Source organism: Coenobita brevimanus, chromosome 104 (assembly GCF_032717465.1).
Source record: "Coenobita brevimanus isolate Jiangsu-jjx chromosome 104, ASM3271746v2, whole genome shotgun sequence".
Taxonomy (NCBI): Eukaryota; Metazoa; Arthropoda; class Malacostraca; order Decapoda; family Coenobitidae; genus Coenobita; species Coenobita brevimanus.
The window spans coordinates 7,169,902-7,185,585 of record NC_137057.1 but is presented as its reverse complement, the minus strand read 5'-3'; the positions used below and the strand labels follow the sequence as shown (position 1 = coordinate 7,185,585).

The 15,684-nt window shown below is 39.4% G+C and overlaps 1 protein-coding gene across 1 annotated transcript in view; it reads left to right on the top strand.

The window, feature by feature from the left end:
* The first annotated feature begins 287 nt into the window (after window positions 1-287).
* Window positions 288-15,684, top strand: part of LOC145415975 (uncharacterized) — a 33,365-nt gene continuing 17,968 nt past the window's right edge. Inside the window, exon 1 of the mRNA XM_080285078.1 lies at window positions 288-461. Coding sequence (XP_080141204.1) covers window positions 288-461 — 174 coding nt within the window. The remainder of the gene's footprint in view (window positions 462-15,684) is intronic.

Below are 15,684 nucleotides of genomic sequence, written 5' to 3'. Positions count from 1 at the left end.
GTAGTAGTAGTAGTAGTAGTAATAGTAATAATAATAATAATAATAATAATAGTAATAATAATAATAATATTAATAACAGGAATAAGAATAAGACAAAATTACTATTACTACTACTGCTACTACTACTACTACTACTACTACTACTTCTTCTTCTTCTTCTTCTTCTTCTACTACTACTATTACTATTACTACTACTACTACTACTACTACTACTAATAATAATAATAATAATAATAATAATAATTCCATCATCATCATCATCATAATTGCAGGCCAAAACTATCAATATGACAAGCATAGCGGAAATTGACTATCCAAACGAATTAGAGCGTGATGCAAGACGCTGTTTGGAGTCCGGACTGTCAGTTGGAGCAAGAGACTCTGTACACGGGAGTTTGGTGGGATTTCATCTGAGTTTGTTAATGAGGAGGGATGAAAAGGAAGAGGACCATGAGTCAAAGGTGAGATTTTTACTTCTATTATTATTACTGTTGTTATTAGTATTATTATTGTTATTGTTGTTGTCCTCGTCCTCGTCCTCGTCTTATTATTATTATTAATAATGTTAGTAGTAGTAGTAGTAGTAGTAGTAGTATCTGTCTACCTATTGTCTGACGCCTTAATCCTGTAAGGGGTGGCCACAACAAATCGCCCCCATGTCGCCGTGTCCCCTGCCATTTTGCTGTATGATTGACCAAGGTCTAGCTCGAGGAATTCATTTCTCCAGTTCTCCAGTTTTATGCAGTAGTAGTAGTTGTAGTAGTAGTAGTAGTAGTAGTAGTAGTAGTAGCAGCAGCAGTAGTAGTAGTAATAGTAGTAGTAATAGTAGTAGTTGTAGTAGTAGTAGTAGTAGTAGTAGTAGTAGTTGCAGTTGCAGTTGCAGCAGCAGTTGCAGCAGCAGTAGTAGTAGTAGTACCAATTGTAGTAGTAGTAGTAGTAGTAGTAGTAGTAGTACCAATTGTAGTAGCAGTAGAAGTAGTGGTAGTAACAGCAGTCGTAGTAGTAACAGTAGTAGTAGTTGTAGTAGAAGTAGTAGCAGCAGCAGCGGCAGTAGTAGTAGTAGCAGTAGTAACAGTAAGTTGCAGTAGGAGTAGTAGTAGTAGTACGGTAGTAGTAGTAGTAGTAGTAGTAGTAGTAGTAGTAGTTGCAGTAACAGTAGCAGTAGTACTAGTAGTAGTAGTAGTAATAACACTAGTAGTAGTAGTAGTAATAGTAATAGTAGTAGTAGTAGTAGTAGTAGTAGTAGTAGTAGTAGTAGTAGTAACTGCAGTTCCATCATCATCATCAGCAGCAGCAGCAGCAGCAGTAGTAGTAGTAGTAGTAAATCAATCATCAATCATGTCTTTATTTCATAGTGGTACTACATAGAAAATGAATAAACTAAAAGTTCAACAATACTATACATTATAAAATCTTCATATATTACATACTGAAATACAGTGTGCGGCAAGTTACTACATAAGATATAAATTTAACATATTCATTACATATCAGTTTTTCTCTTCGTATAAAAAACATAACAGCAGTACCTTTGCTGTGGATATAACGTTTGGTCTCTGTTCATGATTAGCGAGCAGAGGCAACAGCAACTGCAGCAGCAGTAGCCAACTAGTCAAAGGCCTTTTTTTTTTTTTCATAAAAAAAGATGATTCACATACAAGTTAAAATATTATATACATATTCCTATTGCCAATAAAATCGTCGTTTTATATAATAACAATGTTTATATAAAAACATACGATAAAAATCAGCATTTAATAAAATATAAAACAAATAACGTTATCCCACCTTAAAATTACTACATGGTTTCGTCTGTGCTCCTGGTTCTGCACCCAAGATATTCGTGATCAAATTATATCCATGGCGTGGCAGGTAATGTCCACTGCGTAGTATAACTTAAAATCATTAAAAACATGATTACAAAAGTAACCCAGTTTTAAATATGGCAGGTTAAACTTAATGATGGCATCATTAGACTGCATCAATCTTTTGTAACAGCGGCACTGTGAGAGGGTCACATGGTGCCTCAGTAACAGCTGGTTACAGAAGGCAGCCACATCATGGTACTGGCATAGGCTGGCGTTCCAGTCATTCATTTTAAAGCTTTACTGTAAGCCCCCCTGAAATGCTTGAAATGTACATGATTTTCGTGTATCCTTATGGTTTAAAAGAGGCAGACCGTCGTTTGGCTTACAGTACGAGTTAAAAAGGAATAAGGACGTATTAATATCTACACAACTAAAATGTCTAAAAATGCAATTAAACTTGAATAAAACTTGTTAAGCCTTTTCACTACATCTTTGTCATCTTTAAGATCATGCCTGATTATGTGTCCCAGATAGTCATACTCATAGACAAGCACCAATTCATCACTGTTTAAAGTTAAAAGAGTTATAATATTTTGCTTTACCTTTGATCCTAGGAACATGCATTTTGTTTTATCTTTGTTAATTTTAAGTTTTATATCAATTATCATTGATGAAAATTTAGTATACAAGTTATTCATGGTTGCAAGGGAATTCGCACATAGCACAGTATCATCGGCATAAGCTAGAATATTGATTCTGCTAATACCAGTCTTGCACCCTTGGCCCATGCTTGAAATTTCAGATAAAACATTGTCTTTATACAGTTTAAATAAAAAGGGAAATAAAGCACCATCCTGTCTAACCCCCTGTTCCACGTAACAAGGTGCACCATGCGCCCCCTTCCAGTTAATACTAGCCATCTGGTTCCTTAAATAGTGCATAAGTATGTACACAACATCTATTGGAATATTCAACCTTAACATTTTCTTCCCTAAAACGAAATGGTTAACTAAATCAAATGCCTTGGAGAGGTCAATAAAAGTTATAATACCATTATCACCCTTGCTACTGTACTTTTTCATTATCTCTTTAAACAAGAAACAAGCGTCTGTCGTAGACATACCTCGTCGGAAGCCAAATTGTCTTGAACATGGAAAAACTTTTTCTTCTAAAACATCCAGTATTATCATTTCAAATATTTTTAATATTCAAGACGACTGCATTACAGGTCTATAATTATTAGTCTGTTAAATTATTGTTACGTCCCCATCCCACACTGTCACAGGCTCCAACAACAGTAGTACAGTACAGGAAGGACATTGCCCAGTGAGTAGTTCTTCCTATGGTCAGCCTTTAGCTGTGCAGTACACAAGATCAGCTGAGGCGAAAATAATCACTGGCTACTTAAAGTTCACTGTCTTTATTTTCCAAGTAATTCCACTTAATGCTTTCCAACTTCAGTTCTCACAAGCAATGGAGCTACACACACTTTACTAACTGCTATTACACTGAATGCTGAACAACACTTCACAGTTATTACACTTAATGCTTGACACTTAACTGTTTTCTCAAGTTCCAATGATATACAACCTTCAATAACCTGTCACTGTTTGCCACTGTTTTCACAAGTACCAAAAATATACAATCTTCACTTAAACTGCACTACACTCAGACTGAACCCAAACCGACTGCACTTCACTCATTTGAACTAAAACCCGACTAAACTTGTAATTTTTTTTTTTTTTTTTTTTAATGGCTATCGGCCATATTGTGGCCATTAAGGAATAGAGTCTATGTATAAGATAAATACACAAAAATACACAAAAGACATTGAAATAAACAAAAGGTGCAAATAAACAAAGATGCCCGAATAGATAAAGAAAGTTACACAAAAGGACACGTATTCAGCTCAAAATATAGGCTATGGAGGTCTTAGTCACAGGGGAGGCAGTGATATGAGGCTAATGGCCGAAGGGTGGTTAAACCTCAGATGAAGCAGAACTGGAGCCTGAGTCAGAAGCAGAGTCTGTGCCATTGAGGTGTGAAAGTACAATCCTGAGGGTGTAGGACAGGATTCGAACTACCTCAGGGTCGGTGACAGCATGAAGGGACCCCCGGTGCAACTCTTTGAAAGAAAGAAAGGCCCGCTGGTAGACCCTCTTACTGAACTCCTCCTGCCCACACTCCTCAGGTGCCTTGTCCTCGTAGTACCGCAACTGCTGCTCCATGCTCTTGAGGCCAAACCGGGTGAGGGAGGTAAAGTTGCCCCAAGAGAGTCGCCGAGCTGAAGCAGAGGGTGTGGGACTCACTGGTGCTTGAGCCTCAAATGAAGGGGTAGGCACATCCGAAGGCACCACGGGAGACACAGAAGGGGTGGGAACTCCTACCTCAGGTGATGAGGGCTCATCGTCCCCAACTTCCATGGGCACAGCAGGGAGGGACTGCGAGGTAGACTGGCGGGAGACAGCACGCCCTGACAGGCGAATCCTCGTTGGGGGAGTTGAGGGTTGCAGCTGCAGCACCCTCGGGACCAAAGAAGTGGGGGTCGCAGGGGGCCCAGAACGACGACACGGGGCCCTCCTCCCAAGTCTCCTCTGCACTACGGGTGTGGAGGAAAATGACTCGGGAATTATGATGGCAGGGAGCCCATTGGCCTTGAAGATGGCAGGCAGGCGCTGGGCAAAAACTGCCAAATCTCCCCCCGAGAAGGCCTTGGCAACCTCCACACACATAGTAACGATGGTGGAGGCAGAGGAGGCAGGGAAGGAGGCAGAAGCCGCAGCTGGAGGCTGGCACTGGCGCCGACGACTGGAAAGGGCGTGGGGAGAGCCCCACACCACCTGGCCTGCAGGGCCAGTAACAAAGGCAGCTGCAGGACCCTTGGCGCTCTCCTCCACCACGAACTCCACCACCTCGCCAGCAGCAACTGAAGGTATATGATGGGCTGGGTTAGGGGTCACAATGGAAGAGCGGTGGATAAAAATGTCGGCGCCTGTGTCCCGACGAGTCAGGAAGCCGTACCCCTTCCTGACGTGGTACCACCGTACTTGCCCCACCACCTTACTCCCCATGCCTCCGTGTTCCGCATCCTCGGCTAACTTTAAGTTTTCCTTGGTACAAGCCATGGTGCAGTCCCAAACAGACGTGTTGCCTTCTCAACTGCTACTCACCTTCCCACTTGTAATAATCTCTACCCCATCTTATATAAGCTTGCATTACTCTAGAAACTTCGTTTGTACTCTCGATGGGCAACAGTTGCCAACTCGGAAACAGCCCAAAACATGCCACTGTTGTCTTACATTACATAACACTCTAAATCATTAACCATACGAACTTAAACTACATAATTTAACAAGGAATCACTTAAATAAAATTATTAAGAAGAAAAAGAGCACAAAAATAAATGAATGTTTAACTTACAAAATAACTATGCTCACAAACAACAGGCAAACTGACAACTCTGATGACTCGTACAGGAAATTACGGTACGAGAAACGTCTCGATGGTACGAGACTACCTATTATAGCTTGCAAATCCCCCTTCATAACATTACTTTTACTATTCTTAACTATTGGAGTTACTATACCTTTTAAAAGTGACTGTGGTAAGAAGCATTGAGTAAAACAAGCATTAAAAAACCGAGATAAACAAATTAGAAATTCTTCTGAGGTATTCCATTAAAACAAGGAGTGGACCAAGTCATGCCCCACCCCGGGGTTCAGACGTGCTATGGTCCTCCTCAGTGACACTGTCGACACTCGAATAAACATTTTTCGTCCATTTTCCCATTTCTCTTTAAAGTTATTCATAAAATCAAATTTTGTTTCAATAACATCATGTTGTGCTGCTAATATATATATATATATATATATATATATATATATATATATATATATATATATATATATATATATAATACAGTATATTGACAAAAAGAAAAACCAATGCCACCCGCCCCCCCCGTCCATCAGACGTCCCACCTCGTCCCTCCCTTCCTCACCCACCATCCTCCTTATAACTCCCATATCCCCCTCCCCCTGTTCCACATACAATGGTGTGAACCTTTAACTTTCCCACGTGCTTCGGATTCAGAGGTCGACGAAAGTGAGGTTCACGGTGAGGGATGACTGGCATGACGGTATTTTTGTGATAATAATGTGAGGTTGCGGGGAAATGATAACCCTACGGCATATCTCCTGAAAATTGGTAAGGGTCGTTTGGTTCACGACGATGGTCGAACAAAATAAATCACTACCAATACCCATGCGTTTCACATGAATGAATGAACCACTGCTTGGAAGCGTATGTTGTAATACTATGGTTATAAATATATCTACCATGTGTATGACACGTTAATCATTATCAGAATAATACGTTTACTTGCATTATACTGATTGGAGACCAGTTAGAACTGCACATTGACAAATTATCACTGGGTTTGTTTCGCCAGAACAGTCGACTGGATCTCGGTCAAGTTCATAGCCACCACTGATACCAGATAAAACACCAAACATGTTGGTGGACTAGGTGGCCTCGAGTCATCTGCTCACAACTGTACATCTACATTCGACACATATACACTAAATTACATGAATAATAACTATACCATTCCTTGTACAAAAGAGTCGGATTAAAAATGAATAAAAAACATTATGCATAAAACAATGACCGTATACTCTTCGCCCCTCGTGTCTCTGTACCCACACTATTCTGGCCTTTTTTGCCATGTTGAGGGAAGGGACATCAGTATTACAGAGATCTCTAACAGCTTTAGAACATAAGAACAAAAATATCCCTTTCTCAAAATCTGCAGATTTAATTTAATAATTAAGTATGGTGATCTAAATAGTCTCTTAAAGTACCTTGCCTATGTGAGGGCCACATGATGTCTGAAGAGCAAGTGATTACAAGCCTCAGCTATATCATGATTACTGGCCGACACTGGTGCACCCATTATCCGTTTTAATGCTTTGGCGTAGGCAGTCTCATGTGCTCTAATAATGGTTGTGTTAAAGTTATTCTTACTCGTCCAGAAGCAGAGACCATAATCAGGTTTACAATAGCCATTAAATAAAAACAAATGTGTTTGTATCAACAAAGCTAAAATTCCTTAAAATATTATTAAAAGTCCCATTAGAACTGTTTCTCTTTATAATTATGTCTATTATCTTCCAGATCAAAACAGTGTGACCAAGGCAATTATAGGACTTGACCATTCCCAGTCTGTCCCCACCTAATGTTATAAAACATTCCTCTCTGTTGCTTACAGTCTCACTGTAGATCATACACTTAGTCTCGTTCTTATTCATATTTACAGTAGTTTATGCTCTTCAGTATTATCACAAAACCTCCTGTAAATACTATCCATACTCTGGTAAGAGTTTGCAGACAAGAGTTCATCATGAGTGTATGCCAAGAAATTTTACTATGGTGACTTAGGACACATCCTTCATTGAAATTAATTATATCATATAAAATGCTATCAATATAAAATTTAGATAAAAAAAAGGGAGATAAAATTCCTCCTTGCCTTACACCATATTCTATTTAATGGAAATCCCCCTGTGTACCATGCCACTTAATATTTGCCAATTGGTTACGTATTTAATGCATTACAATAAGGACTAAATCCAGTGGAATTCATTGTTCAATAACCTTAGTACCCAATATAAAATGGTTTACTCTGTCGAAGGCCTTTGATAACAAATGTAAGAAAACCCTTCAAGTCCCGAGGTTTTCCGCACCTCCGACATCCCCCAGTCCCGAGGTATTTTCGATTTTTTTTTTTTTTTGGCTAAAACCTTCTCTTTTGGTGAGAAACATCGAAAATTCATAGAGAAATCGCTCACCTTTTAAAGTGCCCAATCCAGGTAGGAGTTCCTCCTTACCTGAGTGGGTTTTCTAACATGCTGGCACCAAAGAAAACGAGTTCTATGGGAGGGTAACTATTTTATCCACTCATAAACGGTATTTATTTATTTACTTGGTACGAATGTATATGTACTGTAGTATGTGAGTATATTGGTTTTCAAGCAGTAATAAAGGCATTATAAGCATTGTTTCACTCACTAACTAATCACCATACCTGACCTTTTTTTGCCACATTACCTGATCATTATTTCTGGCTGTTTCTTCTTCTAATGCTATGTAAACATTGTCCTCCACATTGTCATCGATTGGGGAATCACTCTGGCCCTGAATATCTTTACTAGGCAGGTCACTGGTAACAGGTCCTTTGCCAAGACAATGGCGTGAGGGGGGGAGGGGGAAGGTTATGCAGTGTAAGGCATTGTCCCTGCTTGGCATCTTGTACAGGAATAGAGGAAGGTGTCCCGTGTATACATACGAAAAATCACGTGCGAAAATTGAAAATTGTGCAAATTAGGGACCTTGCAATTGCACGACGTACTGGTACGTCACCGGGACTGGCAAATGCAAATCGTTGCAACGTACCCATACGTCGACGGGATGGGGCGGGTTAACTGTAGATATATTTTCATGAACAACTTTTAAAATGCAGCATGTGTCTGTAGTAGACTGGTCCCGACGAAAGCCAAATTGACTTTCATATAGTGTAATCTTCTAGAATCTTCGTCTTCGTTTTCGTTTTTAAAGGCTCCAACATGCTTGCATGTGTTGGCCTTGTTCACCTAATGGCGGCTCTCCACGCTGCACGATCCATTGCAGCCTCCCTGTTCAGTCCCTTAACCCTAAGGTCACACTTAATGACCTCGTCCCCTGTCTTTCTCGGTCTACCCCTCACAACCCCACCCCCAATATTAACACTTCTCATCTTCCTCACCCAATTATCATCCCCCATCCTCTCCACATGTCCAAAACACCTCAATCTACCTCTCCTCATCACAACACCAATACACTCCAGTCCCATCCTACCTCTCAACTCTTCCATTGTAAACCTAGCCCCTCCAGGCCTTGGACGCAGGGACGCACTGCACATCCACCTAATCATTGTCATTTCTGTACGTCTGAGCCAGCGAATATCTTCCTCCCTCACTGCCCAGGTCTCACTGCCATACAGCATTACACTCCTAACACATGCTGCATACAAAGACCCCTTAGCATGTAGGGAGAGCCGTCTCAATGTCAGGAGAGGCAAGAGCTCCCTGAACTTCTTCCAACCACTTCTCACCCTAGCCACAGAGCTAGCTCCAGCCCCTTCTCCAGCACACAACATGTCTCCCAAATAACAAAACTCTTCCACACACTCAAGAGATTCACCTGCAAATTCAATCCTTTCACGTCTGACAATCTCCACCTGCTCACCCTGGCACGCCGTACACATAAAATCAGCATTATCTTGCAGTCTACCTCTGATACCACTACATCTCTTATGCACCCATTTATCACACACACCGCACAAGATGGAATTACTTCCCATGCCCTTGTGGCAAACTGCACATGGCCACTCTCCCTCGTCTTTGACAGTACCGCCACCAACCCTAGATATCATCACTTTTGTTTTATCTGCATTTACCCTTAAACCCTTTTGCCCCATACCAATCTATAATGAAAAAAAAAAAAAATTCATACAATTTTAAAAGACATGATGACTGCATTACAGACCTATAATTTCCAGAGTCTGTTATGTTCCCAATGAATTTTTTAACCCCTACACCGCGGGCTTGTTTACCAATGACTTGCGTGTGCCGCGGGGTTATTTGGGCTCCGACAGACTCTCAAAAAATATTTGCCAAAAATCAGTTATTAGTTCTAGAATAATAAAATTACATATGCTTATGGCACATACCTTCAGCTTTCTCCTGGAATGATTGTTGAGCCTTCGTCGGTTACCGTAGGACTTGTGGAGACCTCTGAAGTAGGGTAACGAAGTCTCCACTTTACACTTCCCGACAACCCGTAATATGATTACCACAGCCAGATACAAACACTATAAACACTATTCTACAATTTTCAAGTAGTTTGGGATCCATACTAAAAAAAAAACACTGTGAAAGCAATGGAAATTACGAGCGCGTCTGATCGTCGCACTGGCACTAGTTCGCTTTTGTTACTCTGTCATTTATTATTCATAAAACCCCTCACACTTTATATTTCTATTACTATATAACACTTATATATATCTACAGTCTTTATCCATAAGTTTCCTTCAGTAGTATTAGTTTATTGTCACTGTAGGGATTCAATTTCTTTCAGTAAAATACGTAGCATTCACTTTCTCGTCCTGTATACTGGCATTGAGAGTGAATGTCACTTTCATCTTCACTCTCATAACTCATAGCATTCAGACATGCTAGAGTGAAACTTTCACTTTCATTACTCCTAGGGTATATACTCGTATTCTTATAATACTACTCATTTACATTTCTATTTACGTTCTCTATTTTATTTACGTTATTTACATTTCTATTTTATTTACACTGTGTTGTGCACTGTCACTTGAAATAACTTATATAACTATTTTCCATTGTTCACGTATATTTACATTCATTACTTTCACTTGCTGTTTACACATTATTTACAATTCCACTTGCACTATTTTACTCAATAGAAAGATCGTAGTCACTCTTTTATCAATTGTCAGCCCTTTACCTCTTTCCACACGAGGTTTAGTAGGGGGTAAAGGTCACAGGGCCATTTGCATGGGGGTGAAAAAAGGCCTTGAAGTCAGCAAGAAGAAACATACGTACTCTCGCTTCGGAAGGTGAGAGTAAACTGATAACGGAGCGAGGGCCAGCGTGGAGGCCTGCTTTAGGGGTTATTCAGGGTTACCAATATTGGTTCATGAAACAGCTAAGTCTAGCACTGGTATGATTGGCAGGAAATCTAGACAATACATTATAAATCTGGTAGTTCCAGGTGAATGTAAATATCACTTAGGCTTCTCCCTTCCCTCCTTACATGTATATTTATTACGAAAATAGATTAGAGGCCTACTTAGGAGATATATATTCAGAGCTACCAATGTTATATCTCGAAACAGCTTTGTCTAGCACTGATATGATTGGCAGGAAATCTAGACAATACCTTATAAATTAGGTAGTTCCAGGTGAATGTAAATATCACTTAGGCTTCTCCCTTCCCTCCTTACATGTATATTTATTACGAAAATAGATTATACGGTATATTTCAAGGGGAAAAAAAACAGCGAAAATTAGCGAACGAGTGCACGTGAGGTGTTGTTAGGTGATGATTAGCCAATTCCAGGTGTATGGCACTCTCACTTACCTTATTTCTTTCTTGTATATATTATTTGATATAAGAATAGGACATAGGGCTTATTTCAATGGATGAAATCAGTGAAAAATTCCAGGGAAGATTTACTTAGCGTAGCACGGCCGGGCAGGCGAGAGGATAGGGTAATGGAGGGGGGGTAGTGAGGGGAGTCAAGAACGGGGAGAAATGGCTAAATTGTCAACAATGGATGGGAGTACAGATGAGATTAGGAGTGCTGACTAGTGTTGGACACTGGCAGTACTGATAGATGATACAAGCCCCCGCTTGGAAGCCCGGGTGAATTCAAAATAACACAGAATCACAAAAGCGACGCCCCGCGGTATGATCCCTTGCTCCCAAGCGTCACGAAAGTGACGCCCCGCGGTTAAGGGGTTAATAAGAGCAATAACACTGCCTTTTAATAGATGTTTTGGTAAACAACAATGCGACAAACACGTATTATAAAACAATGATAAGTTTGTTAAGAATTTATCCGATGCTTTATTAAGGAAGGCTGAGTGGACTCCGTCATGACCTATCCCTTTCTTTAGCCTTGTTAAGAGTCTTTTTAGTGAAGTAGTTGATACACGGGACACATCCTCATACCATAATGCCACGATCTTTAAAAATAAATCATAAAATCATTCCTGCAATTTTCATTTACTCTCGGTGACTTAACAAATATTTTTCCATAAAAATATTAACAGTTTCTTCCTCCTCTATCATAGCATCAACAACATTCGTCGTTCTGACCCTTCCTTTCTTGCGTTACCGTACGTTTACCTCTCACCAGGAATCTTTCTTCATCAATATTCCCATTTTTCTCAGTTATAGAGTTACATATTTCAGCTTTTTCACTCCTCTTACACATTTGTAAGGCCTTGTTAAACTCCCTTCTTGATCTAATAATTTCATCGTGTTCATTCGTATCCCGTAATTTTCCTCCCTGAACCCACTCCAAATAACAACATCTGGCAACAGAATATAACTTTTTTACCCTTCTGTTCCATCATGGTATAAATATAACTGTTTTACCCTTCTGTTCCATCATGGTATAAATATAACTGTTTTATCCTTCTTTTCCATCATGGTATAAATATAACTGTTTTACCTTTCTGTTCCATCCTGGTATAAATATAATGGTTTTACCCTTTTGTTCCATCCTGGTATCAATGTATCTGTTTTACCCTTCTGTTCCATCATGGTATAACCTTTTCCTTACCAAATCTAACTCTGTTTCTTTCATGGTCCTGTCAAGCTAAGTCTATAGCACTACATATAGTGACATACTGTTGATCTATCAATTTTAAATGCTCCCTATACCTGCATCCAGTAGTAGTATGCAGATGAATATTATGCTTATTCATATTACCTAATACAGTATCCACCTTACTTATTATATCAGACATATCATCAGAAGTCAGCTTATTGCAGTTTACAAAAGTCGGGAGGTCAGAAAATCTCACCAGCATCCTCATTATTATCACCTAACATTGCTCTGACCGCGTCCCTGAGCACCAGCTCTAAACACAGTGGGGTGTGATTCGAACCAGTCATATCCGATAGCACTCTCACTTTACTTAGCTTCACGTTTTCATGATTCCTGCCAGTCACATGATCAAACCATCTTATCATCATTCATCATCATCATCATCCGGACCTCCGCTCCCACCCTAGGGCAGACCGTCAGGGTGAGGAGTAGCAGTGTTCAGAGCCCAAATTTGCCCAGTCCAATGGGCCGCACTTCCATTCACTCACCATTCAAGCCCCCAGAACCCTGGCTCTATCTGATACACCAACAACATTCACCACGTTCTGTAGCTTCACATAAACGTAGCTGATAAAGTCAATCCGGACGCTGGCACGTTAAAAAGGGTCGCCAAATCCATGATCATGAGCCTCTCCTCACATCATTCATCCATTTACATGTATTATTACCATAGCTTAAATAAGTAAAAGTACCATTTTTCAGCAAATCAGCATCAAAACATTTTAGTTCATTGCCATCCATAAAAGAGGTAAGACTGCACTAGGCTCGTCCTGAGTGAGGATCTACATTAAAATCGCTAATATGGTGTATGGCTTCAAGTACTAGATCATTTATAACTGTTTCCAATTCAGAAAATGTAATTTTTTTTAAGAGACAATGAATGAAGGAAGGAAAAGCAAAGGAAAAAAAATCCATCTGCCTAAAGGCATCCTCCATTCGTAAAATATTCATAACAACTGGATTTAAATAAAAGGGGATTATATGTCTGTGAGAAGCAACTCCCAGGAAGTGAATTCCAGAGAGTGGTAGTTCTGGGGATAAATGAATTTTGATAAGCAGAGAGAGAGTGTGAGCTCATGGGCGCTCCCAACTGCCCAAGTATTTCGGGAGAATATATGAAGGGGAGGCACAACTGAAGCAAGTTCGTCAGAGCACTTACAGTGAAAATATCGATAAAATAATGCTAAAGAAGCGACATTTCTACTTACTGATAGTGGAGGAAGGTCCTGTGTAATGGCTGGATTATTGATTAATCTAATGGCTTTCTTTTGAATTTTGTCCAACTGCCTCACTGCAGCCGCTCCATATCCACTGCACAGTGGGGAACAGTATTCGATCTGAGAACGCACATGACTTTTGTATATTGTGGCCATCTGTTCGTCAGTGAAAAATTCACGAACTCTGTACAGAAGTCCCAATATTTTAGAAGCATTTTTAGCAAGGGATTTAACATAAGCTGTCCAGCATGGTTGGTGTTAGGTGTGACACCTAGGATATCAATTGTAGTGTGTTTGGGAATATTGACATCATTTAAAATTATGTGGGAGTCTGGAGGATTCTTTCTGTTGGAGAAATTAATGTATTTAGTTTTCTAAGCATTAAACGAGACCAGGTTTATTTGTCCCCACTGATTAAAATAAGAAAGGTCCTAGTTCAGAGAAACTGATGAGTGTTTTTTTTTTTTTTTTTTAATTTATAATATCAGACTGTGTAAAAGAGGTATTAAATGTCAAAAAACTATGAAGTATCGATGCATCAGCATAAGAGTGTAATGGGTTGTGAGTGACAGATAGGAGGTCGTTTATAAGAATGAGAAAGAGGGTTTGGGGCCAAATCTGATCCCTGAGGTATGCCAGCATTTATGGAATGAAACTGGTAATAAATTCCATCTACCATGAACCGCACTTTTCTGTGATGAAGGTAAGAAGAAATTAGAGGAACCAGTGATGCAAGGCCATAGTGTGACATCTTAGTCAATATGGTCTGGTCCCATACGCTGTCAGATGCTTTTGAAATATCAAGTACTACTGTGTGTGTTTCACCATGTTGGTCTATTGTTTTGTTAATCTTATGGGTAAGAAGATAAAGAATGTCTACAGTTGAAGGTTCTTGTTTAAATCCATACTGCCGATCATTGATACATTTATTGATTTCTGGAGGCTTGACTATGTATTTGTTAATTAGTGTCTCAAAAACTTTACCAATAGCAGAAGTTATAGCGATTGGGCTATAGTTTGGTGGATCAGAAGTGGCCCCCTTCTTAGGAACGGGATGGGTATTTGCTTCTTTCCAAGAGGCTGAAAAACTTGAGATGCAGATGCAGAAACGGAAATTTTTTTCCAACACAGGAGCCAACACTGGGGAGCAATTTTTAAGTATTATTGAAGGAATTTCATCTGGACCAGTAGCTTTGTCTACTTAGAGATTATGTAATTCGACTTGTACGTATCTTGTGTGAATCTTGAAAGTAGATATTTGAGGGGAATCAAAATCAAGTACAGGAATATTGAGATATTCTGTATTTAGGCTGAGATTGTTGAAGTATATATATATATATATATATATATATATATATATATGAACAAGAAGGTTGCCTTTTCCACGTGGGTCACTTACTAGATTTCCGTTGAGGAACTGTAACGGTGGACTGGAAGAAGTGGTAGTGAAGTTAGATTTGAATGAATTAAGAGTAGCCCTGAATATTTTGTTATCATTTGGGTTGTTTAGTAGATTGTTTGATTGTCTCTGAAGAAAGTTTGATTCAGAAAGTTTGATAATAGTTTTGGCACGGTTTCTGATATTTCTATAATCGTTAAAGGATTCTTTAGTTTTGGTCCTTGTATTGTTATAGGTTCTGATACTCTAGCACAGGGTTCTGCAATTATTTTGTCTGAAGGTCCAGTTACATTCAGTTCGTGTATAGTTGAGGTCCAGATTAGAAAAATTAAAAAATAAAATAAAAAATAAACGGTATACACAGGGTGTCTCAAGACCTGATGTACCAACTTTGGGAGGTGATTCTTGGCCTTACTTTAAGAGGAAAAAGTCAGCATGGGACCAATTGTTAACTGATGAGGAGCTATATTTACTGATAGCTTTGTGAGTAAAGTATGAGGAAGACCATTTTGTCTACAAGGTCAACAACAAATGTAGCTCCGAAATGGTTGAGTTTTGGGTCCATTTGGATACAGATTTCTCATTTTTAACACAAAACTGACCAGTGCTCTAAAGTTATTTCGTTAAGTGCTGGGATACACTGTTTAATATCGATAATGTCATAAAACGTATGTAAGTGATCTATTTGGTTACAGGAAAATGTATAATTGCTATTTTAAATTATAATGACTCGGTGCATTCGGAAATACACCACCACATCACTTTTGTATTGTCCACCCATAACCAGTCCGGAAG